The sequence below is a fragment of the Carassius carassius genome, chromosome 18 (assembly GCF_963082965.1).
Source record: "Carassius carassius chromosome 18, fCarCar2.1, whole genome shotgun sequence".
In the NCBI taxonomy this organism is placed as follows: domain Eukaryota; kingdom Metazoa; phylum Chordata; class Actinopteri; order Cypriniformes; family Cyprinidae; genus Carassius; species Carassius carassius.
Genome location: NC_081772.1, coordinates 21081494 through 21108595, shown reverse-complemented (window position 1 = coordinate 21108595; position 27102 = coordinate 21081494). Strand labels below are relative to the sequence as shown.

The 27102-nt window shown below is 36.7% G+C and overlaps 2 protein-coding genes across 3 annotated transcripts in view; both read left to right on the top strand.

Moving 5' to 3' along the window:
- The window catches only part of LOC132092658 (forkhead box protein N3-like), a 28816-nt gene extending 22026 nt beyond the window's left edge, over window positions 1-6790 (top strand). For both annotated transcript variants that reach the window (XM_059498993.1, XM_059498994.1), the window contains exons 4-6: window positions 2894-2952; window positions 5170-5278; window positions 6186-6790. In XM_059498993.1, the coding sequence (XP_059354976.1) occupies window positions 2894-2952; window positions 5170-5278; window positions 6186-6678 (661 nt within the window). In that variant the 3' untranslated portion in view covers window positions 6679-6790. The remainder of the gene's footprint in view (window positions 1-2893; window positions 2953-5169; window positions 5279-6185) is intronic.
- A 6803-nt stretch (window positions 6791-13593) lies between these two features.
- On the top strand, window positions 13594-25252 carry LOC132092657 (transcription initiation factor IIA subunit 1-like). Its single transcript, XM_059498992.1, has 10 exons — window positions 13594-13835; window positions 17718-17819; window positions 17894-18050; window positions 18140-18204; window positions 20723-20798; window positions 21424-21557; window positions 22613-22714; window positions 22819-23082; window positions 23297-23386; window positions 24416-25252. Exons 1-10 carry the CDS (start codon window positions 13806-13808, stop codon window positions 24521-24523), a joined length of 1128 nt encoding a protein of 375 aa, XP_059354975.1. The 5' UTR covers window positions 13594-13805; the 3' UTR covers window positions 24524-25252.
- The last annotated feature ends 1850 nt before the right edge of the window (window positions 25253-27102 follow it).

The following is a 27102-nucleotide window of genomic DNA, read 5'->3' as shown; positions in this document are numbered from 1 at the left end:
CAGAGAAAGATAGGAAGACCGAATGGAGCAGAGATCATAGATACGCCTTTCTTTGGTGGACTCTCTTATGACCTTCCTGTGAAGGACGCATTGATCCAGTGTGTGAGGGTTTTGGGTCAGTTCCTCACTCATTCTTGAACACTCTGTCAGCCACTGGACATGGTCCTTTGGGGAATCTGTGGGATGTGAAGAAATGGCACCAGCTTGCCCTTCCTGAGTTGTTTCTTCTCTGCTGTTGCTGTGACGACCAGAGTACCTCCATGGCAACACATGCATAAGACAGGTGGAACAGTAGCACAAAGCTATTTGTCTGGCAAAAGAAGAAAAAAAACAGAGATAGGACAGACAGTTAGTGCTAAGAAATACAATATACGTAGGTTGGCAACACTAAACTCCATAGCAACAGAAGATGTCGGGAGCCTGTCTTCTTGCTTTCTCCCTGATTTGTTTCTCCACTTCCTCTTGTGGGATGAAGGAACTCCTCTCAGTAGTTTGTGGTCTCCAGTTCTCTTTTAGGAAATGAAGGTCACTTACAGTCAATTATACAGTTGTTCTGTTTACAAACCCAAAGTTTTTTCAGAAAGATTCTTTGTCCTTTGTTTAAAAAAAGTGCCTTTTTTAACCAATTGCAGTCTTGGAGCCAAAAAAGTGGACATTGATCAAACCTTATACTCCAAACGTATTCTCTGTTGCTGTTATAAATTATATTATCAGTAAGTTTTGACAGCTTAAGGTTTTAGGTGAACTCATCAAAATAATTAATTTCAGCTTGATTTTTTTATTTTATTTTTTAGTCAGTTTAATGTAATTTAAGTTGAAATGACTTCTACAACCAAGTTGATTACACTTAAACATTTAAGGCAGCAACTAAAGTGTTTGTTGAAATAGGTGGATTGATAGCTTAAATGTTTTTAGGTGGACTTCGGATGGTCCAGGCTAGTTTAGAAAGTTGATTTAATAAAAGTTACGATGTAACATATAGTGACAGATCCTTTCTCCATATTGTGGAGAACAAAATATATATATATATATATATATATATATATATATATATATATATATATATATATATATATATATATATATATATATATTAGGGGTGTAACGGGACGTGTATACCGGACCATTTCGGTACAGGGCTTTTGTTACGGTGCACCTGTGTACCGAATGACCGAATGCAATATTTTGTTTTGCGGAACATAGGTACATTTTCGTGTTTCCAAACGAACATATGAAGTGGCGGAAGTCTCCGCGTTCAACGGAAATTCCCGCCCTGAAACTGATTCTAAGGCCGGTGACACACTGGCTGCGTGGCGTGAGCGTGGCGTTTCTGCTGCGTGTCAGTTGCGTGACGGCTGCTTCATGTTTTCTGTGTCTTTACACACCAGAATCGTGCCTGACGTGGCGCTGGCGCGCTGCTGCTACTGTAGGTGACATAGAGGGAGACCGCTGACAGACCAGGATCTTGTCTTCACGACAACAATATCTATACTTCATGTTGAGCATTAATATAAAGCCTACTGGTAAAAGACACCGTCAACAGTATTGACGGCACAATAGACTATGTTTGACAGGTGCAATATGCCAGTGTGTCACCGGCCTAAGGTTTTCAAAAGGCATCACGCGAGTGTGAACATCACTACAACTAGGAAAAAAACGATTGTAATTCAAACGCAGCTCCCGTCGGCATTTAAACAGACCTTTGCTCTTACTTCCGATCGGTCCAACGCAATAACGAAATATGAGCAGGCCTACAAGCTGGGATTGGTAATGCTGCACTGTAATCATAGTTATTTATTTATATTTTTCATTATATTTTATTATATGATATTGGTTTGAGACTGAGAGTATTTTATTTAGTGGAGAACTTTGCAGTATTTTATTTCTTATTCTTTTTTTATTTTATATATACTTTATTAAAAAGTATTAAAAAAACTAATTGTAAACTAATTGTAAAAAAAAGTAATAAACAACCTGCAGTTTAATGTTTGCATTTCTTTCCCTTACTGTACCGAAAATGAACAGAACCGTGACTTTAAAACCGAGGTACGTACTGAACCGTGATTTTTGCGTACTGTTACACCCCTAATATATATATATATATATATATATATATAATTAAACCTGTGCATGGATTATTCAAAATAAGATCAATAACGTGCATTTAGAAAATCGATTGGGTAAATTTCCATTTTATGCTGAATTTAATGTGTATGAGTGGCAATACTTTAATTATTGTATGGTTGTTGAAATTGCTTTAATCTGTCCATTGGCACTGCAAAAAGAACCACGCACACTCAACACACAAATATTACAACTAGTCTAATTTGCGCTTATTATTAATTTGCTGATCTATGCATATCAGACCTACAAAACCCCAGGATCGACAGTGGGGTAATGAGATAAGATATGTATGTGATGTTAGACTACCTGTCTGTGAACCCCAACACCCTCAACTGTTCCTATCACTTAAAAAAGTTATGCCCATGGTCCAATGAGCCAGGATCTGATTTCAGGACTAAAGGAGCGAGTCGATCTAAGTTAAAGGATAATATGGACTGTTATTGGAAGTACAAGCCATTTGGATCCATTGCTTTGTGCGGTCTATAACGAGTAATCATGGTAAATAATGGGATTTACAAACCTCGCCAGAAAGTCTGTACTTGTTCAATTAGATTCTTGCTCTACCTCTCAGTCTCCAGTTTGCATTCCACACCATCATATCTCATATATATATTTAGATTTTCCTCCCCTGCTTCTATCTGACTTTGAATAGGATTTCAGAAGTTGATTATACAAAAGTGTTTTTCATTATGTGATTTTATCACTCAATGCTTTTCACAGTATCTGGATTTCCGCTCTAACATTCTCGCTCTGTGTATATGTTCTTCAGTCCTCCACTATGGCCAGGAAGTCCACTCTTCAGAAAGAATGGTGGAGTGCTCTTACAAGGTAAAAGCCCTGTTTTTTGTCATTTCTCCATACTCCATTATATCAACAGTTTTTTGGGTTTTAGTGCATTTATTGGCTTTGAAATCATGTATATGCTAGTGTATTCCTCTAATATATTTTTACATAAGTTTTCTATTTTAAAATGCAATTTATTCCTGTAATTTTAAAGCTGAATTTTCAGCACATTACTCCAGTCTTCAGTGTCTCCAAAACTTCCAGTTTTAATAGGAACTGTCTAAACTGTGCCTGTCAGAAGTGATTTCATGTACTTTGCAAGAGATCCTTGATTTTGATTTATAAAAAACCTTCTTTATCTCACAAATAGCTGCTGTGCGCCTACGGATTACCTTTGTAATATCTTGGGAATCACTCTTTTTTTTTTATTATCACGTATTCTTTCATTTCCCACAACTGCTCTTTCATCTCTCTCTCTCGGTCCATCTGTTTGTCTCTCTCTCTCTCTCTCTCTCTCTCTCTCTCTCTCTCTCTCTTTCTCTCCCTCTGGGTGTCCCGGCCGTTTAAATGTCCATTTGATTCCAATCAGGGCGCTCTCCTTCCACTCCACCGCGAGCAGTTCAATGGAAGGAAATGGATACATTATCTGTCTGTAGTGGCTCCTCTCTCCTTCTCGTCTGCTCTTGATAATGGAATAATGGAGGCAGAGCTGCTTGTGAAAAGTGTCTGAGCAGGGCTATTGACGTTTGAGTGATGTGAATGTCTTGATGTTCTTCTACATAAAAGCAAAGAGCTCCGAGTGTATGTGTGTCTAGTGCTTGACTGGACAGTCTTAGCTCAAGGCCGCTTCACTTAAGCTTGCTACCTGCCAGAGTCGTAGTGCTTACAGTTCGAGAGTGGCTGGACGACTGTGAAGGCTGTCTAGTGTCCTTTTGCCGTGTCTCTTAAAGCGATAGTTCACACAAAATGTGCTCACAGTGAGGGGGTTAGCTGGAGAATCGCAGTTTTGCCTGCCGTGAAACGGATAGCTTCAGCAGTGGATTAAATATAGCCTTGTTTGAAGAACACAAGGCTCATTTTTTCCTGTAAGGTGGTCAAGATGTTCTTCAGGGTGATGTTCTTCAGATATTTGAGGGCAGTGGTTCTCAACCTCAGTTTTTTAAGTTAAACTGAGTTGGACTCGGACTACATTCTTTAGATAATTAAAATGTTCTTCACACTAAGAATGAAAAGTGATTTTAAGAACTTTTCAGTGGAAGGTTCTTTGGGGAAGCAAAAATGGTTCTTCATCAGCATAATGATAAAAACCTTTATTTTTAGGAGAGCAGGGAGCTGTAATCGATCCATAAGGGGGTCTTAGCACAATTCCAAGGCAGCTACAAGATGGAAAAAATTACATAGGATATGCTAAAAGCTCATTTTTAGCTAAAAATCTTACGACATCATATTTCCTCATTTAGCCACGTTTCCGTGGAGTTGATGTGATTGAAAAATGTGATTTCTAGACCTCAGAAAATCATGGAAATTAAGTAGTCATGGACATTTTATGATGAATGTTTTTTTTTTTAAGCTTTAGGCAGAAATTGCTGAGAAATTGCATTCTCATATGTAATTATAAATAATAATAATAATACACAAAACCCTTTAAAAACACCCCCACACTACTGGATTATTGAATTATTTTAATAATGGTTAAAAATAAGGAATTTAATTATTAATATATACATTATATTAATTATTTTAATAGAACCACTCTATTAAAGAAATGAAAGCAAGCAGCTTTGTCATTACAGCAGAAATGTCTTAGCCCACATGTGTAGGGTATTGTCTTGGACAGTTTGGAGGATTGAAATCAAAAAGCTTGAGCACGACTGTTTTAGGGCTTGTTGTCTCTTGTTCTCCTCTTGTTCTCCTAGTTAACCCAAAAATGAGAATTCTGTCATTAGTTACTCCCCCTTATCTTTGAAAGACAAATAAAGATATTTCGGATGAAATCCAAGAGCTTTCTGACCCTCCATAGACAGCGAGGGAACCATCACGTTCAAGGTCCAGAAAGTTAGTAAGGACATCATTGGGGCGAACTACCCCTTTAAGCATTTCTTTAAGAGATATTTTCCTGTTACCTTAGGAGATTTAATGTAGATATTGTATGAGCTACACAAATGCCCAGAGAGGAGAATAGAAGTCGAAGAGAAGCAGTGGAAGTAATTTCTTTGTGTATTTTATGCCATGAATTGTAATTGGGGGTCTGTTTTTTCACAGTTCCACAGAGAGTGATACAGCATGGCTCACGTGTTGCCGCTCAGGGGCTCTTTCCAGTTATCAGACCCCTTCCTTTGAGTCCTGTGAGCAAGAGGACCACAGCCGTGAGGTTAGTATGCTCTTCTACATCTGTGTTGTTATCGTTAACTCAACTATTGAACTATTTCAAAAAAATGTTGGTCATTGAAGTAAAGCTGAAATAAAATAATAAATAAATAAAGTGAAAATTGGAAATGTTGTGTTGGCAAATAACTGAAGTGAAGTGAACCGATTTAAGCTGAAGTAAAAATAAATAAAAAATAAACTCAAGAAAACTAAAACTCAAATACGAATTAAAGATAAATAATAATAAAATGCCAAAGCACTTGAAACTTAAACTAAAAGTAAAAATGAGAATATAAAAATAACAGCTAATTCAAAATATTAATTAACAACTATAGTATATAACTTATACTAAAATAATACTGGTCTCAAACTTCTTTAATTCATATAAATGGAGCTGAGCTGACAGAGGAAAAATGATAAACTGACTCCTTTTTCTACTTTCTTATGATAAAAAGCCCAAATCCAAAGCGTTTGTAAAAGAGTTGATGTATTCATTGCATTTTGTCTTGTTTTATGCAATTAAAATATTGTATTTTTTTTTACATCAACCTTACAATTTGTTGTTCGATTTGTACTGAAAACAAGAACAATTTAATGATGTAAAATAAATATTTACGTTTAAATTTAATATTTGCCGTCATCTAATATTCACTTAAAATTAATCTTTAAAAACACTAATAATTGAATATCACTGTTAAATGTAACCTTTAGCAAATATCAAAATGATTACCGGTATTTTGCAATTATATTATTCGTATATATTTGATTGTAGTTTCTAGTATTTAGTTTTGAATTATAATATCAGCCGTTTATTGCTCATCGGCCATGACATAACAAGTCATATTGGATAATAGTGTCTGTGTAACTGTAATATTTTAATAATGATTTGCCTCTGTCGTCTGTCTTAACAGATCAGCTCTGGGCGATTATCTGACACGGGGTAAAAACAGCCTGCGCAGTGACTCTCCTCCACCCAGCGATGATCAGCAGGAGGACCACACATACAGCAGCTCGCAGTCCCTAAATACACAGGGGGACATTTCTTCCTCGCTGTCCTCCTGCTCCACTCAGGGTTCCCTCTCTGCCTACAGCCCCGGTCAGGAGGTGATGCACACTGAGGTCAAAGAGGAGCAAAAAGACTTCCCGCTGGACGCCACACCACCTCCTTCCCAGCTGCTCCAGCACAGAAGACTGCTGTGGACCAAAGGTCACCTGCGGACCCCCGGCGACACGCTTCCCCTGAAGAAGAGACGGGCTGAAAAGCTCCTGGTCAAAGAGGAGGAAGACGAGGAGATGAAGGAAGCGGCGGGGTCGTTGCTTCACCTGGCGGGCATGCGCACCGGTGTGAATAAAAACACTCAGCGTACGTGTAAAAAGGAGGTGAAAGAGGAAGCCAGTGATTAGCAATGAACGAGAATCCCATTAACACAGATCTAAATACTTCTGTTCCAGGATATCAGGTGAATTCTAGTCAGTTGTTGCAATATCAATAAAATCACTGTTGTCCCTTGTTAAATTTGATTTTTCCCCCGGGTGAAAGATTCTCATGTTCATGTTGTTTTGTGTGTGTGCGAAAGTGTGCATGTGTGTGTGAAGAGGGAAAAAAGCCATAGTAGAATTTGGGTCATTTGAGTGTGTAATAACATATTAATGTTTCTCTCTTTTAATTCATCAAGCCTACCGAACAATTTAAGAGAATTACGTTGTAGCAATCCTTCTAGTTCACATCGGAGAGATTTTATATGCTGCTCTCAAGTGTGCCAAAGATATGATATCTGTTGATGAACGTGCAGCGAATCCATGCACACTTAGTAAGATCAAGAATAGTTTCAAAAATAGTGATACCAACCTGTATTACAAAAAAAACATCTGGTGAATATCTGGGTCAGTGACATGATGCTCTGTTGTCTTGGTCTGGATTTATTGGTTTATTAAAAAAATAGATTAAAAATGCAATTCAGATATACAATCAGTTGAATACACCTTCTAGGATGGGCATGTTTTTAATTTCTGAATTCATTTTGATAGATTTTGGGGCATGAAGTTGAAAATGTCATTGTGATACAACTGTCCCCAATACAGTAGTAGTAGTATGGCATTACCTTTTATTATTTATTTTAAAAAGTAATAACTTTACATTATTTGATATAATATTTTAACAAAAATGCTAAATCGAATTGCCATTAAATGACATTTCAAAATTCTTGTAGACCTTTATGTAAGTCCGATAATTTGACAACTCTGATATTAGGAAAACTTTTTAACTTGAAAAATGTATTTCATTTTTATGATTAAGATACGTGGACACCGCGAGTATTTAATGTGTAAAGAAAATATATTCTTTTTATGAATTATAGTTTGCACCACATGATCTTTTTAGAGTTATTACATTGAAATGGTGTAAACGAACACAAAAAGTACTTAGCATGTTTTATTATATGTCATCGACTCATTTATTTAATGAGCAGCACATGTTTTGTTTCAAATGGCCTGTGTCCAGTGGATAGCAAACGTAAAGGTCGAATGCAACATGCCAATTCTCTCTTAGATGCCTGGTGTTTAAAACATTTCTTATTTGAAGCACACTAAAACTAATCTTTTATGAAGCAATGTGTCACAAAGGCCTATTGTGTTGCAAAATGTTCGTGTTTTTTTTTTTTAAATACATTTGTATTATTATTTTTAATCTTCATCACAATCAAAGCAATTTGTCCTGTCAGGATAACCTTGTAAAAAAGTTACTCCCTTTTTTCCACAAAAGGCAATTTTTGCCCGTTTTTCAGTTATATTGCATGGGTGCTTGTACATAAGAAAGAAGTATTTCCTTTTCTAAATGAAAGATCATGTAAGATATTTAGCATGAGGCATGGCTTATTTTCTTACGAGAAAACAGAGAGAGGCATCTCTTAAAGCGTAGGTTTCTTTCTTTACTCCTTTTTAAAAAAATTGTATCTCTCTTCTGCGGCAGACAGCTCTTCCAAAGGAAGAGACTTCACAAAAACCCATTAATGAACAGATCTGCCTTGTATTGAATATCAGGTGAAACTGATTTTGCCTTTTTTGTGGTCCTGGGTTCGGTTTCGTGGTCCGTTTTCAATTCATTGATGTAAGTGTTCAAATGTTGTTAATAATCAGTGTTGGATGACCTATCGATCTGTACACCCTTTAAGGTTGTGCCTGCCTTTAGTTTGTGTGCTTGGATGTCTGTTCTGTTCATTTGTAACGGTTCGATACTCTGTCATTTTCATTGTGCAATCTGCAGCATTGATATCATAAATTGTACTGAAATAGTTTGACAAGGAATTAGAACTGGCTTTAGGATAATCCCTTATTAGCAGTCGACCTTGGCTTGTCGGTTTCCTTTATATTTTGCTTCCAGCCCTCATGAACTTGAACTTCATCTGTGAATCTGAATGTCCAAGTGTGCGAGGGTGTCCTACAGTAGTCTTAAAAGCAATAGTTCGCCCCAAAACTAAATGTAGATGAGCTTGTTTCCTAGAAAGATTTAGCGCAAGTAATCCACATGACTCCAGTCCATCAATTCATATATGGTGAAGTGAAAAGCTGCTTGTTTGGAAGAAACTAATTCATCATTTAAGGCACTTCAACTTTAAACCATTTTGTAAGCTGTGGTCGATGTGTATATTTCTCTCCTGATTCAGATGAGACGACTTCTTCACTGGTGAACGCAATATTATTTATGGTGATTATTAAAAAAATGCCCGTAATGAAGGATTTATTTCTTACGAACACACAGATGGAGTCAAGTGGATTACTTGTGAATTATTGTGTTTGTATCAGCTGTGTGGACTCCCATTCTGACGGCACCCATTCACTGCAAGAGGATCCAATGGTGGTGAGCAAGTGATTACTGCTAAATTTCCCCAAATCTTTTCTGATGAACAAACAAACTCATCTAAATCTTGGATGGCTTGACGGTGAGCAAATTGTCAACAAATTGTCATTTTTGGGTGAACTATTCCTTTAATGTTGTTCTGCAGTGTTTTGCTGGACATCTGTCAGGGTCATGCATATATTTGCTACACAAAATCGATCACAATGTTTACACTCCACTTCCGCTTTATGTATGAATCGCTTTCCGAATGTTATGTGTTCCTAGCGGGGCATAGCACAGATAATAACATTTGAAAACGCTTCAGCTCGATATTTCAGCACTTTTAAAATAGGACTATTTGGTCTAGTGATGGTGCAGCACTGTAAGTGTGAGTACAATGTAAAATAAGAGACGTACGGTGGGAAGGCCCTACTTTATTTGATCTGCATATAGACAATAAGCTGCTGCTATACTGTTTTTGCTTTAAATTTATGCCAGTCCCATGATATGCCATTTGTTTTATGATTTGTTTTTAATTGACCTAATGGCTAAGATTCATACAAATCCATGTAAGACAAAAGGGGGAGAAAAATATGCATGAATTATTTATTGGAAAACTCTCACTGCCTCTGAAATTATGTGTGAAATAATATAAAGGTTTTGTCAATGTTGTTTGTTTTTGCCAAATATGTTTTGGTCCTTGTACTTGTGTAAGCCACCAGCGGTCTGGGATGATTTTTAGAGCACAGTGGAATCATAATGAATATGTTTTTGACCAGGTCTATTTTCAATACACTCAGATGCCAATGCTGTATGAGTATAAAGCTGTCTATTTCCTTGGTGTGCAATTATATTGCCAAAGAACACGATCAAACTATTTCATCAATACATGTAAATAACCACACTGTCTATATGAGAATAAATGTCACATCATATTGTTACTTTTCCACATATTTCTCCTGAAACTTCAAATAATGTTTATGTAATGTATTGTCTTCCAGTTGCAATAATAAAAAATATCAGAGTTTTAAATGTTGTTTTCAATTTATTTATTTTCTGTAGTAATTCAGTTATCAAAATTATATTCAACGTTCTAGCAAGGTTCTGTCAAAGTTGTGAACAAATGTTTGCAGTAATATTAATAGATTATTTGTTCAAAGCTGTCTGGTCTTTAATAATGTTCTCAAAACATTATTGTGCATAGTAACATTCCAATAATATTTGCAAAATGAAAAAAAATGCATTTAACATTTCTCAAATAAGAAGATTGAAAAATTATATTTTTAACCTAATGGGAATATTAGCACGTTTTGATAACATGTTTTGTGAGCTGAGATTTTATATCATCACCTTTACAGAATCCATTTTGTTAATGAGATGTCGTGTGTGTGTTTGTGTGATTTTGTCTGCTTTAACTGCAGTCTTGACTGATTTATCCCATGGTTAAGGTGACTTGATTGCTCTGAGTTTGGGTGTGGCTAATGGGACTGAATGATGGCTGTATGCAACTGGAGCTTTATTCATAATTAAAGGCAATGCATGGCTTAATCAGCAGCCACCAGCTCGCTGTGCTCACATGAGCCCATCTCTGTTGCTATGCAACTCCATGAGCCATAAGCAAGCAATATGTGCTTGATACATTTTATTAGTCTTTGTGTTGAGAAAAACACTACAGGTGTATTTTATACCTTTAAATCATTTCAAATTTGAGTGATTTTTCTTCCTTTAAAGACAAGCCAAAAATGTACAGGACAAAATGCAAATGCATAGAGAGAGTGTTTCATTTTAGATCAAGTAAAACGAAAGTGAGTGAAATGAATTTAAAGAGAATTTAGCATTACATCACTTGCTCACCAATGAATCCTCTGGAGTGAATGGGTGCCGTCAGAATGAGAGTCCAAACTGCTGATAAAAACATCACAGCAATCCACAAGACTCCAGTCCATCAATTAATGTCTTGTGAATTGCAGATATGTGTAAGAAACAAACTTAGACAGCTGATTCCTCTATCCATATAGCTTCCTCCAGTGAAATAGTCTTGTCTGAATCAGGAGAGAAATATGCATTGATCAAGCACTGCATAAAAGCAAAAAAAAAAAATATATATATACACACACACATACACATATATTTTGACTGGATTTAAGGATTTTACTTCCTTGCTCTCAGTTGTTGAAACCCTAAGACTGGCAAGAGCAGAATCCAAATCTTCAATATTTATCCTGCTTGATCTGTCCAGTGCTTTTGACACGGTTAACCACCAGGTCCTCCTATCAACCCTACTGGCAAAGGGCATCTCAGGAACCACACTCCAGTGGTTTGAGTCTTACCTATCAAATAGGTCCTTTAAAGTATCTTGGAGAGGTGAGTTATCCAAGTCACAACATCTAACTACTGGGGTGCCTCAGGGCTCAGTTCTTGGACCACTTCTCTTCTCTTTCTACATGGCATCATTAGGTTCTGTCATTCAGAAACATGGCTTTTCATACCACTGCTATGCTGATGACACTGAACTCTACCTCTCATTCTATCCTGATGATCCGACGGTAGCTGCTCGCATCTCAGTTTGTCTAACAGACATTTCTTGCTGGATTATGAACCATAACCTTCGACTCAACCTTGCAAAGACAGAAGTGCTTATGATTCCAGCAAACCCATTGTTTCATCATAATTTCACCATCAAGTTAGGCACATCAACCATAACTCCTTCAAAAACAGCCAGAAACCCTGGAGTTATGATTGATGATCAGATGACTCTCTCAGACCACATTGCTAAAACTGTCCGATCCTGCAGATTTGCTTTATTCAACATCAAGAAGATCAAGCCCTTTCTTTTGAAACATGCTGCACAACTCCTTGTTCAAGCTCTTGTTCTGTCCAGGCTGGACTATTGCAATGCTCTCTTGGCAGGTCTTCCAGCTAGTTCTATCAAACATTTACAATTAATCCAGATCGCAGCAGCAAGATTCATTTGTAATGAGCCAAAAAGAATACACGTAACACCTCTGTTTATCAATTTGCACTGGCTACCAATAGCTGCTCGCATAAATATCAAAACATTGATTTTTGCATACAAAACCACCACTGGCTCTGCACCCATTTACCTAAATGTATTACTTCAGACTTATGTGCCCTCTAGAAGCTTGCGTTCTGCAAGTGAAATTTTTTAAAGACTTTTAAATGAAATGTTCCCTCCTGGTGGAATGACCTGCCCAACTCAATCCGAGCAGCTGAGTCCTTAGCCATCTTCAAGAATCGGCTAAAAACACATCTCTTCCATCTTTATTTGACCCTCTAACTTTAGCACTCACTAATCTAATTCTATTCTTAAAAAAAATAAAATAATTCTAACTAGCTTTCTAATCTTTTTGTATTCTATCTATTTTCTTTTCATTTATTATACAATTGTTTTGATTGCTTCCATTGTCCTCATTTGTAAGTCACTTTAGGTCACAAAGCGTCTGCTAAATGACTAAATGTAATGTAATATATATATATATATATATATATATATATATATATATATACACACTTATTTTTTAATCTGCAATAGTTCAATATCAGTTATTTATACATAAATACATACAGTTTGGGTGTCATCTGTTTATATGAATTTGATTCACTTTCATTTCACTTAAATTAAAATAGAACTACATTTTCTGCAAATTTTCATTTCTGGGTGAACAATTCCTTTAATAAACTTCATGGCACAGAAGCTGCACCTGATATGGCATTACATTTACTTGAGCTCTTTGTAGAGGCACCTTCGATCTGAATTAAGATCTGAATGTGGACAATCCTCTTCCTAGTAAGGCAGTAAAAAATACTCTCCAAAGATTTATCTCCATAAACGTTAACAATGTTAGTTATTCCTACTTATGTAAAAGTGCTCAGAAGTAAGCCTAAATCAAAAACACATGAATAAGAATGATTTAAATTAATTTCAGGATATGAACCAGTAGCTCATGGAGTGGTACATATTGCCCTCGTGTGGTGAAAACTAATTTGGGCTTTTTGGAGTAGGCCTATACGTTTCTCCATAACTAGTTTTATTAATTTACCTTTTGCTTATATTGTGCAATTTAAGCACAACTAGAAAATTGAATGCAAATATTAATGTTCTGACTAAAGCATTTTCTTAAAGTTTAAAACTGTTTTAACAGCATAAAGGTTGACGTTTTCATATTGTTAGGCATGCAGATGGGCAGAAAGACTAATAAATAAATTTGGTTTCAATAATAATGATGATAATAATAATAATAATAATAATAATAATAATAATAATACACACACAGCTTAGCAATTAACAATTGTACAAGCGGTCTTTTTTCATGTTTATAAACAACGTGAATATACCGGTTGCTTGTTTTTAGCGAAGGGCTGATCCAGGATCTGCTGACTAACCGTGTCACGTCTGCGGCGAGACCGCGTTGAAATCTCGCGATATCTCGCTCAGTGCCCGCTTGACCCTGCCCTGTGTCTCGCGCAGCTCCGTATATAAAGGCGGAGGACCGGAGAAGACGGACGGCTGGGGAGCAACAGCCCTGGGACTGTGAATAAGACCGTAAACCGCTGTGTTTTTATTTCCAATAACTTTAATCGGCAACTTTTAAAAGCGTTTTAGATGTTTCCGTTCTTTTTTTAAATGCTTTTTGGGGTTCTTGCTTGATACTCGCGGTGTGTTTTTCCGCTCATAATGGCGAGCTCGGCTAACTCGAACCAAGTGGTAAGGATCAGACAAACGGCACTCATGCTCTAGATCATACACGTGTCCAAGCACTGCAGTTAGACTCAGTGCATTTAAACCAAACCCACACTTGGCATTTTCAATAATAAAACAGATTAGTCACTCCTACACATCAAATCTGGTCCATTTGAGCTCTGTGTAGGGAGTTGTGTGAGTGTTTGCTCTCGGAGAAACACAGGCTCTGCTCCGTTGCAGTAAAGCTTCACGCTGTCTTAGAAAACGCATTTCTGTTCAACTAACACGGGCTTTGTTATATATATATATTTTTTTTTAATTGGAAAATAATCCTGTTGGCTCGCATTCTTCGTGTAACTCGATACTACAGTTTGTCTCTTAAGCACCCTTTGAGTCAAAACGGATTCAGTATGTGTGCGTGTGTACTAATGGAGAGCAGAGTTGTGTTGTTTGGTGTCCTGCGTGTTAAAAACGAAAATGTACATCACAATCTTATTTTAACGAGGTGAACATGCCCCCCTATATTACCGAATCCCATGCATATAAACAAAATATGAGCCGGTTTTGACAATAAACATGTTAACGGAAGCCCCTCCGCTTAGTGCGGTTTCATCATGGCTACCGTCGCTCTTCTCCGTCTGCGTCTCTCTCCGCCTCTGACCCTCCTTCTTTCAGACGCCCGTTTTTATACAGCCATACCGGGGCTCTAATATAGTCTGCCTGGGATGGGAAGGTGCTACTCGGCGCTACGTCACCGGCTCTGCATATAAACACCAGGCCGCGCTTTAAATAGTGAACTGACGGGACGCGCGCCACAGACACGGACCGCGAGACTGCTGCTTATTTTCCGTTTGAGCAAAAACATGTATTAGTGGCGCCATAGCGGTAGTGGTTTCTGGGTAACGTTAGAGAAAGACATTTGCTTTCTCGTTCCGGATTAGCCTTGCATCCGGAATTGCATGCATTTTGAAGATCTTTTTTCAGTTTCGTCGTGTGCAGTTAACCGTGGCACGGATGCGTCGCGGTCTGATAACGAGCGGCCGTGACGGACGCGTTCCCTGAACGATATGCATGTGTTTATAGTGTTTCGACTCCGGTCCGATTGCCTTTAAGTGATTAGGGGAGTCAGGCTGAAATCCGCGGATCGGTTTTTTTTCTTTTGAACAATTAATTTCAAATAACTTTAAAAAAAATAAAATAAAAAAATATTGAACACAGAACAAATAACATACTGCGTACAGCATACGAGAGTCAGTGTTAGCTAAAATGTGACATTATTAACGGGGGATCTAAAAATAATTTAATAATATTTTAAACATGTTAATGACTTTGTTTTTTATCAATTTCAATGAAGATATAAAACAATCAAATTCAACTAAAAATTCTTTAAATGAGTTTTAAATGAGGGGATGAGTTTAAACATTTTTATGTATATAAAATCTTGCCAGCAATATGAATAAATTAACAATGTATTCAAGACCTTTGTTAATATTATTTTTATAATACACAATGTCCGTTAAAGAAAAACCGGTATTTATCTTTTACAAGAGAAAAAATGAAATCTGCCAATTCCTTCCAAAACTTCTGGGTAATTTTACAATCAAAAAACTACCGAGCCCCTCTGGTCCCACTTTGTAAAAAAAAAAATATATATATATAACACTCGTGGCCTTAAGATAAGTAACTCGTGGCCTCAAGATAAGTAACTCATGGCCTCAAGATAAGTAACTCATTGCCGAGTCAGTATCTTGAGGCCACGAGTAAGTTATAATGTTTTTTTTTGACAAAGTGGGACTAGAGGGGCTTTGTAAAAAAACAAATGTTAACACCTCTTTCTCATTTTTACAAAAAGAACATAAATTATCAATATCAAAGTATCTTGAAATTGATTTAACAGGGTAGATGGTATGCAAAATTTTTAAATGTATTTCTTTAGTTTTGTTATTGATGCAATATTTAAGGGGGATTAACTAAGCAGTCTTCCAGTTAATATTATCAATAATGGAGTTCCAAAATTTTTTTCCTCTAGGTGTTTATTTTGTATTTTTTTTTGAAAACTGTATAAATGTTTATTGCATTTTTTTTTTTTTACCAATCATTACAAGACAGTTTAAAATTTATTTTGGTTTTGTCATTACTATAGAGTTGTAGTGAATATGACTTTTAACCAGATGAACAAGAGTAGGAGGAATAGTTTTAATGACCAAATTAAATTGTGGATTCGCATGAATTGTTCATAAGTTAAAAGATTCCCAAAATTATCAAACGTATTCATAAGATGCTTGATATCCCCGTTAAACCAATTCCTTAAAAATGAAGATCTATTGGCAATCGTTCTATTGATATTATTCCAAATGAATGCAGTGTGAGGAGAGAAATTGTGAGTAGCAAATTTTCCAGGATAAAAGCACTTGCTGGTGGAATTTTGATAATTTAAGAGGTAGTTTAGAAATATTAAAGTCACAAGTTAACAGAAATTCTAAGCCACCTATTTGGTTCCAAAGGGAGTAATGATTAAACAAACACTTTTTTTTAATCCAATTGATTTTAAAAGTTCTATTAACATCTTCAAAATAAAGTATTTCCAGACCCCCTTCAGCTTTCTTATTAGTAAGAACCTTTTTTTTCCAAATAAAAGAATAAAACCGATTATTGATATCTTTAGAATAAGAGTCTTTAACATATAAAGACAGGGAGGGATAGACAAATTGAGATAAGCCATCTGCTTTACATAGTAGGACGTGACCATAAATGGAGAGATCACGTTGTAACCAACAGTTTAATAACGCTTTGGTCTTTTTAATTTCAAAGAACTGGTGTTACGTATTTTACGTAATTACGTCATCCCCATTGTTCCTTCAAACCCTGAAGACAAGCTTTACAATAAAGCCACATCTAGGCACGAGTTTCATATATTTATTGCTTTGTTGCTTTTTTGTCCTTTGACCCAGTTCAGTTTGTTGCATGAACGTGAAAAGTATTTTAGAAACCAAAAAATATATACATTTAAAAAATCTATTTTAAGTATTTAAAATACTTTTTTAATAAGAATTTAATATTTTTTTTTTAATAAACCGTTCAATGAATTGAAATAAATGATTAAAATAAACCAATGTTTTTGATATATGTCATAAAGCCAAATTGTAAACCTATTCCTTATGTCTTTTAATAGTCTAAGAGCAGAAATGTAAAAAATAAAATACATTTTTCCTCATCATTCAAATTCTCATTTCACTCCAAATCATTAGTTCTTGGCTCATCATGAATCACTTTGATAAGAGATTCTTGGTTCATTGTTGATTCATTGTAGTCCAGTCCAGTTCGTGAACAAATGGTTTGTGAACCAATTCAACCAAACCACTTAAAAACCACTCAAGATCACTCAAAACCAACACCAACCCTACCAAATCACTCAAAAACCGCTCAAAACCAACACCAACCCTACCAAAACCTAACCAAATCACTCAAAACCAACACCAACCCTACCAAAACCTAACCAAATCACTCAAAACCAACACCAACCCTACCAAAACCTAACCAAATCACTCAAAACCAACACCAACCCTACCAAAACCTAACCAAATCACTCAAAAACCGCTCAAAACCAACACCAACCCTACCAAAACCTAACCAAATCATTCAAAACCAACACCAACCCTACCAAAACCTAACCAAATCACTCAAAACAAACACCAACCCTACCAAAACCTAACCAAATCACTCAAAACCAACACCAACCCTACCAAAACCTAACCAAATCACTCAAAAACCGCTCAAAACCAACACCAACCCTACCAAAACGCAAACAAACCACTCAAACACTCCTTGACTCATTGATACTATTGATTTGTTAAGAATATTTTGTAATTCAGTAGTAAGAGGTGATTTGATTTGTTTGCATTGTAGCCTAAACTGTATCAGACAGTGATGGATGACGTCATCAGTGAAGTCCGAGAGCTTTTCCTGGACGAGGGAGTGGATGAACAGGTGCTGATGGAGCTGAAAACGGTAAGATGTTTGTTATGATGAATATTAAAGTGCTGCACTGATAGATGGTTTATTAACCTTCTGTTACTGAGCAGCTGTGGGAGAACAAGCTGATGCAGTCCAAGGCAGTGGAGGGTTTTCATACGGAGGAGCAGCAGGCTCTGCAAGCTCAACAGCAGCAAGCCCAACCAGCTCAGCAGACGCAAACACAGTCCCAACCACAGCAAATCCTCCTGCCTCCAGCCCAGCAGGGTGAGGCCCGATCTGAACATGCACATGTATTTAGAATTGAAATATGATCCCGTGTATATTTAATAAGCTGTTTGTGTGTTTCTTCGCAGGTACTCAGCAGCAGGTCATTGTTCAGGATCCTAAGGTTCTCCACCACATGAATGCTACAGGAATGGTGAGCGTGTGCGCCGCATTTGAGCTCTTCTCATTCACATGTTTGTGTTTGGGATATTGAAATGTATAGACCTTAAGCTAGTGCCATATTTGACGGCAATGAAAACAAGGCTGTGAGGGATAGAAGTACAGTGTGTTTAGTGGATTGTACTTTTAACCACCAGCTCACTGTCCAGCTGATGAAATGTCTTCTTGAAAGGCTTTTAGTAGACAAAAACTGCATAAAACAGTTTGATAGTTGTGAGTTGCATGATGTGAAAAATGCATGATATAGGAGCTTTATACATTGCATGTCATTGTAAGGACTTGAGTCTATCTCTCACAGCTTTTTATTTATTTTTATTTTTTTTTTTCAACTAATTTTGGTGCTAACCTGATTTAAGGTCTATAGAGGGCAACAGTTGGGTGCTGTTAGTTTTCTCCAAATGAGAATAGATTTATAAACCTTTAAAGACAGACTTGCTTTTAGAGGGTTTTTTTTAACAATAGTACAATAGTTTTTTTTTTTTTTTTTTAGAGCCATCAACCTGCATTTTCAATTTATAAATGGTTCAAACAATGGAATTCCTGGTGGGAAAAATGCATTACCCGTAATTCTGTAGTGAAATCTGTGTATCGGAGTCATAAGCAGCCTTCTCGCTCTCTCATTCAAATACTTCTTGATGGTTTTTGGTTTGTCAATGGGTTATACTTTTTAATGTAAAAAAAAGAGAAAATAAATACTTCCTGAGCCAAGGCTGCTGAAAAATGGTTGGTTATTGTTGCACTGTATTGACTTAATTTTTTAAAGGTAGGGTAGGTGATTTCGAAGAGGCTAAGAAGAGCAAGCTAGCTTTGAAATAAGATCCCACCTTCTCCCTCCAAAGCCACACCTCCTCCAGAAAACATGAACGCACTCAAGTCCGACCAGAGGCTTACCAGCCACTTGATGAGAGCTTTCAGATTATTTCATGTCTCATTCACCAGTGAAAAAACATTACAGTATAAAGCGCATAATATTATAATAACACCTTTTGATTCTCACTCTGTCTGCTATAGCGTACTGGAAACGCACTGATGTATAATGTCTGCGTGAACAGCCTATCGTAGCCCACAGACCAACGGATATGATTACTCAAATATTTTATGGACCTACACTTTTCACACACAATGCAAAGACATTTTAGTCCACTTAAAGGGATAGTTTACCCAAAAATGAAAATTTGATGTTTATCTGCTTGTTATGGGCATCCAAGATGTAGGTGACTTTGTTTCTTCAGTAGAACACAAACCAAGATGAACTCAAACCGTTGCATTCTGTCAGTCATATAATGGAAGTGAATGGGAATCATGGCTTTGAGAGTCAAAAAACCAAAACAAAACCAAATTAAACCCTGCGGCTCGTGACGATACTCTGATGTGTAAAGACAAAACGATCGGTCTGTGCAAGAAACGGTATTTATTTAATTTCTTATCTCTGATTCACTGTAATGTCTGAACTGACCTGAGCACGTTCTCAACAGCTGGCGCTTGACACATCTTTTTGCTTTACGGCAGATCACAGACTTATAAGTGCGTACCTGCCACCTATCTCTCAAGTGGACCATTGGCACTCCACCTACAATTTCAGTTAGGAGTGTCAATGGTCCAAGGTTTTTTTTTTTTGACTCCAAGCCATGATTCCCATTCACTTCCATTATGACTGACAGACTGCAATGGTTTGTTAAAGATCTTTGTGTTCTACTGAAGAAACAAAGTCACCTACATCTTGAATGCCCTGGGGGTAAGCAAATAAACATACATTTTAATTTTGGGGTGAACTATCCCTTTGACTTATCGTATTGGGGTGTGTAGAGACTTTCAGCCAGCAAAACTAAAAATGTTTTGAATCAAATCACCTACCTGTAGTTCAGAGTGCACACAAACTGCAAATTATGAGCTCCAGTTTCTGTTGGCTTGGGTTAAGGCCCATTATGTCACTCGCCGCTTTAAATGTTCAAGCTCTTTAAAGCAGGATTGAATCTATTTGGCTGTCTGTCATGTTTTCATCATTAATGAGCTTAAAGTTGTTCTAAAAAGTGATTCTGATGGAGTTTCTCTGTGCTGTTGTAGTTGTTTTGGATTCTGCTGTTCTTTTAAATGTAGAACAGTTCTGAAGAACTATGTCTTTTATTGTTATCATCCTTGATGTGAACAGTCCTTTAGAGTTACATCACAACTTTAATGCGGTCTGAACATGCCAACATCACCTCACCATTACTCACAATCCAGAAAACTCCTGCTGACACTGAATGACTTGAGTGTTTTGTCACTGTAGTTCAAGTGATGTTGAACCCCCTGTAGGATCAGCATTAATGCTAGCAGGAGAACAGATGGGCGGAGTCTTCCTGGAAAGCGGTTTAGACCGAGCTGGGCACTTCAAATTAGATTACACAGCAGATTCCAACAAGACTATTGTTCTCTCACTCTCTCTACCTGATCTTTAATGTATGCATGTCCTCTGTGGATTCAATTCTTGTTTCTTTCTCTTGTTCCATTAGAGTGCAGCAGCCACAGCAGCAACTTTGGCTTTACCCACAGGTGTAGCACCGTTTTCGCAGTTTATCACCCATCAAGGTAAGACATTACACTCTTGACATGTTCCATAGCACAGAAGTTCTCAACCAGGGGGCCTCAAGATGACTGAAATGCATATCACATTATCATTTTCACTGCTTTACTTTGACTTCATTTATATAAAGGAGTTCATTTTTCATCATTCTTAAAGCACACAATCCCTTTATAACGCTAAAGTTGTATTACTCTTTGTGAGGTTGCTTTGGATAAGTCTCAGCACAAATGTATTAATAAAGTAGTTACAATCAGGAAAATCATGACATCTCAGTTAGCCAATCAGCAGTGAGTTTTACTTCAGTTTCTGGTCATTTTTACAAACATTGGCCCTTTTTGGTGCCAAAAAAACTGTGCAAACTTTATCAACTCAACTAGAGAACCAGTATTAAAATCTGGAGCTGCATTTCATGACCCCTTTAAAAGTTTTTCTCAAAACAATATTTCATGTCTTCATTATTATATGGTAAAAAGTTTCGTAAGTGACTGTAAATTATCCCTTAGATGTCTACGTAGATGTTTTCTTTTTTAATTTTTTTTTGTCTTCACGGTTTGAGTTTCATGACTACGTTGTGCATGTTAACACGAGTGTGAATGCCTTTAAAAGAGCCCATCTCTCTCATGTGTTCAGGTCAGCTCCTGCAGGTGTACAGAGCTGCCAATGGAGCTCAATACCTCATTCAGCCCCAGCAGCAGATGGTGCTGCAGCAGCAGGTCCTGCCACACATGCAGCCTGGAGGCGTGCAGGCCCCCGTCATACAGCAGGTCTGTGCTTCATACTTCACAACACTGCACACTCTTTCTGTGCACCAACAGAGACAAGTCTGTTCTAGTTCGGTCACTGGATGCTGCTGCTGCTGCTGGGTGTGTTGTGATGGCATCTACGCACTTGAGTTTGATTTGTTTCCCTGAGTCAGCAGAGGTCCTCATCATAGCTAGCTAATGCAAGATGTCTGTCAGATCTCGTGTTTGTAAGAAAGGCAAATATGAAAACAGTTTACAGAAAGAAGTAGAGCAGGTTAGACTGTTACAGGGTTACTTCATTGGTTTATAGTTGATGGGCACTAAAAATAGTGTCTGAAATTTATGGTAAATAAAAAGAAATGGCAGCTGTGGTTGCTGGAGCTGTACAATAAAAGAAAAGAAATTAAGGCAGCAACACAAAGTTTATGGATTTAACGTAAATTTACATGGTTTTGTGAGCTCATGTAATCTCAATCTACCCAAGTACAAAAATATTTTGTTCCTTTTGTAATATTTAACTTTAACTTGGGTTTAGTGAGTTTTTTTTGTTGTTGTTGTTTACTTATTTACCACACGTTAAGAAATAGTACTTTTTTTTTTGTCTTGATTATTTTACATATTAACTTAGCATTCAATTAGATACAATTTTACTAAAGTGATTGTATTTAACGCATTATACTTAATTTTGTTTTATTTACTATTTTTATTTACTTTATTTTCTTGCATGGTAAAGAGAGCCACATAACAGTTTGTCACAAGTAGTTTTCCACAAACTGAGGTAAATGCTGCTATTTAGGAGGATGATATCATTTTTTAAAAAAAAATGGTAACATGACACTAATGCAGTAAACCTTAATTTATCCACGAAAAGTAAAATGCCTTTAATGTAGAATAAACCCTTTTAAATGGAAAAAAATCATCAAATTTTAAGTGTCACATGGAATTGTTAATTTAAATTCATGGTAGAATGTATAATCTTTAGTCTTTTACTGTTAAAATGACTTTTCGAAGTCTGGCGAAGAGTCCCATTGATCTGTGTTTAAGAGCCAGTGTGCAGTGAATGTGTCTCCATGTAGGTGTTGACTCCACTTCAGGGAGGTCTTCCCCAGCAGACCGGAGTCATCATCCAGCCGCAGCAGATTGTCCTCACAGGAAATAAAGTACAGCAGAACACTCAGGTCAGCACAACCTCTGACCTCAGGCATAAAGTTTAGATGTCTCTGAGGTGATCTTGATAACTGTGTGAGGCATGTGTGTATTGAGCGGAGCTGCGTGTCTTTAGGTCATGCAGGCAACAGCGATGACTGTGCAGCCGGAGCAGGGAGCTGCGCATGTGCAGGCTCAACCGCAGCCACAGCCTCAACCACAGGCACCACAGCAACAGCCACCGCAGACACAGGCCTCACAGCAACCTCCCATGGTGCTCCAGGTGGACGGTGCAGGAGACACGTCCTCGGAGGAGGATGAGGAGGAGGAGGACGAGTATGATGAAGATGAGGATGAAGACAAAGAGAAAGATGGTGGGGAGGATGGCCAAGTGGAGGAGGTACGTTCTGGACAGTGTTATCATTACCTAAAACCCATTAAAAACATGATGTATGAAGAAAGACAAATGGAGTATATTAAAATATAAACAATAATAAAACTTAAAACTAATAATATAAATGATACTGAAACTGTGCTGGTGCTGGACAGAAGCCAGTCTGGTTTGGTCCAGTCATAGTGTGTCTATTTGGCAAGTCTTTAAATCTTTATTTCAGGAGCCGTTAAACAGTGGCGATGACGTCAGTGATGAGGAAGATCAGGAGCTGTTCGACACGGAGAACGTGGTGGTCTGCCAGTATGACAAGGTGAGTCTTTTTATTTTTATATACATGCAGTAAGTTTCCTCTTCTGAATTGAAATTTTAAAACTATGAATAAAGGCTCCAAAAATAAATAGGGATGCAGCTACATTATTATTATTTTTTTATAATGATAACTGGGTCAACAATGTCAGTAGATTTCCACAGTTTTATATATAAATGTTATGCAAAGATATGATAAACAATATTATGACGGTCAATGGCATATTACATACCTAGAAATTTTATGCAAAACTAAACATTTACAAGTGAGATTTGACATTGCATAGAGAAAGAGCTCTCTATCATAATGTGAATTATTTATTGCTAATGTAATATTTAGTGTTTAATTTATTTGGACGATTTAAAATATGTATAATAAGCAATATACAGTGCAGGGAAAGGCAGTAAAGCCATATGGGCTTATTTCAATCGTTTAAAAGGTTTTCGCATGCAAACTTTATTGCAATATGGATTAATTAAACTACTAAAGAGTAAGACAGTCTGTAATAAGACTCCTAACCCTCATTTTTCTGCATATTGTTCTATTTTTATGCAGTTTTCCTGCCTAGAAATTAAATGAAGCATGTTAAAATTGAAGCATGTTTTTACAAATTGAATTTGACATTTGCTTAGAAAAGTGAATTTCATCTAATGACCAATACCAATAAATCGTATTATGATGGTTGTATGGATGTATTGTATGGGGGAAAAATAATTATCATAGTACAGTTTATTTGATAATTTAATTTGACATACTACATAGCTAAAAAATTAATGCAAAATACAGTTCAATTTGACATTGGGGAAAAATGAATTAGAAATTAAAAAAATAAATAAAAACACCAATATATTAAAATGGTATTATGATGGTATTGTCACTGGTATATTAAATGCTTAGAAATCTAATGGAAAAATCTTTTGGTAATGCTTTACAAGGTAAATTAGATGATAGTTAATGTACTAACGAACATGAATGAACAATGAATAATTTTTTTTTTTTTAAATCAAAATCAGACCATATCTTTTGCTTTAGATTCACAGAAGTAAGAACAAATGGAAATTTCACCTGAAAGATGGGATAATGAATCTGAACGGGCGGGATTACGTGTTCTCCAAAGCCATTGGAGATGCAGAGTGGTAAATGGTGAAGAAAACCCAAAACTGTCCACTCTTGAGGCAAGACCCATCAAGACCTGAAACTGAACATGTCAGGAGATTCCCAGTTTGGGGGCTGAAGAGTAACGTCCCAGTGCTACTGTGCTGTTTGAGTGATATCGGCACGAAGATAACGTGCCATCCAAGAGATTTGTTTCTATTTTCCCCTCCTTTTAAAATGGCCCTTTTACCTGTAGAGTTCCACAGGAGTCCATAACTGCTCTTTTAGAATAATTTTCTTGCCCCTCAGATGTATGAAAAAAATATTAAGCACAGGGAGCCCATTTTAGCGCCTGGCGCTAACTTAAGTTGACTCTGGTGTGTTGAGATGGCCTTTTTACTGCAACCGCGCGTGTTTGTTGGTGATTTCCGTAGCTAGGTCAGTCATCATAATCCTGTGTAAAGCGAATCGTCCGACACGAGGACTTTCATCACCATTTGCCACCTCATACAAACACTAAAACAAGCAACCAAGAACTGTTCCAATAAATTCCTTTCATATTTATGTTTTTAGGACTTTGTATGTTCAACAGCAGAGATGCCAATGAAAACAGGCAAGTTAAGTGTAACATTGTCGATCTCACTAAATTGTTAAAGTGGATTTTTTCTAACTGTACTCTAGCTAAAGATCTGCTCTGTCGGTATGATGCATGTTTTTGGGCAGTGCATCACAGAGCTTGCGTCGTCTTGCGTGTGTTTGTGTGCAATTATTGCGTTAGGTGTCAATGAAGTGCTCTGTCAGGCCACCCTTCATACTTTACTTGCTGTCAGACTCATTTTACACCTTTCTAGTAGTTCGTATTTATTCCTGAGGCTCAGGCAGCTTCGAATTTCGTGGGGGATGAAACTGATCTGTGCTCTTAATGATAGAAGTGCTCCTTTCAGAGGAACCTGATTCTGTGTGTTGTGGAGCTTTATTTTTATTTTATATTGTTTAGTCTGGTTTTTTAAGCAGGCCCTCATACAGTCTGGGAAATGTTCTGTCTGTTCAGCAGTTGAAAATATTGTCATGCCGTTTTATTTTGTTCATTCTAAAATTGTTCAACGAAATGGCTAAGACTAGTGTTGGGCTTTTTTTTTTTTTTTTTTTTTTTTTTTTTTTTTTTTTTTTTTTTTAGTAGTCAATTGCGCTCCTTGTTTGTGCCTTTCAGATTTAGTTTAGATATCAGGTGTTTTTGTCTAGAGGGGAGAGCCTTTAACAAATCCTTCAAACTGTACATTTCGCTTTGCTTTTCTTATGGTAAGTAAAGAATACTTCAGAACTACTGTCTGGGATTTGTGATTATCAATCAAACTGCTCTGTCTCTGATTCTCATCTCTATGAAGGTTATGTAAGTAGAGATCTTTAGTATTTTGTTGAATCATTGAGTTTTATTTTTCCTTTGAACTTTATTAAAGCACTATTAAAATTGACTCTTCTTGAGATGCATTTGGCTTTTGCAATTTGTCTTCTGATCAATGCTGTTTTGAACCTCAGTAAAAATACGTATTCATATGTAAAAAAAAAAAAAAACTTTTGGCGGGGGTGGATGCTTGGTCAACTAATTTTTTTTTTTTTTTTATTGACTTTACTGACGATCTATTGTTAATTATTCATTGCTGCACGTTATAAGTCTTGTATGTTTTTCGTACAAATGTCATAAATTGTTCTGTCTATGAAACTACTTATTGTCATACGTTGTGGGTTATTAAAAATAAGTCAAATAGCTTTAGACATGATTTTAGCAAACTAAGCTCAGCAAAAATGTCACTTATGGTTTCAGCAAGTTTCTTAACCTGTAAATGTTTTAACATGAGTTCAACAACTGCGACGTAAAGTCAACAAGTTGAACGGAAAGGGAATAAAGAGTTCCTGAACAAAGAAGGCGATTGTTGTCAAAAGTCATGGTGAGTATCTTGTCCACCAGCTGTTTTAAAGGGATAGTTCACCCAAAAATGAAAAATAAAATTTACTTTGTCTCAAGCCATCTTCGGTGTATATGACTTTATTCTTTCAGGCGAATGCAATCTGATGTGTATTTAAAAATGTCCTGGAATTAGAAGGATTTCAAAATAAGCCAAGAGTAGACTTACTCTACACCTGCATCCTACGTCATCCGCTGGATGCCACTCTCTCGTTCTTGCTTTGATCTTTCATCAAGGCACTTGCAAATTCTTGAACGCGTCTGAGGGGAAACTCGTTACGTGGTTTGCCACTGCAAGGACGATTCCCTGTCCTCCCTGTAGCACTGTCTTAGGCATCTTATATTGCAGACATTGCAGTTTATTTCTCTAGACACAGCTGCAGTCAGGTCAAGAATGCTGGACATCTTTCTCCTGGTGTTTGTCTGAGTCAGTAAAGGTCTTCAGTCTGCAGTTATAATAACAGTGACCTTAATTGCCTGCCTCCTGTAAGCCATAAGTGTCTTAAGGACTGTTTCAGGGCAATAATTTGTTTATGGTTCACTGAACAAATATGAACAAATATAGTTTAAACCAGTTCCAATAAAGATCTGTAAAGTTTTTGATTTGACAAAATTATCAGTGCCCTAAAAAGAGAAGTTTATTATTTTATTTTATTTTTGG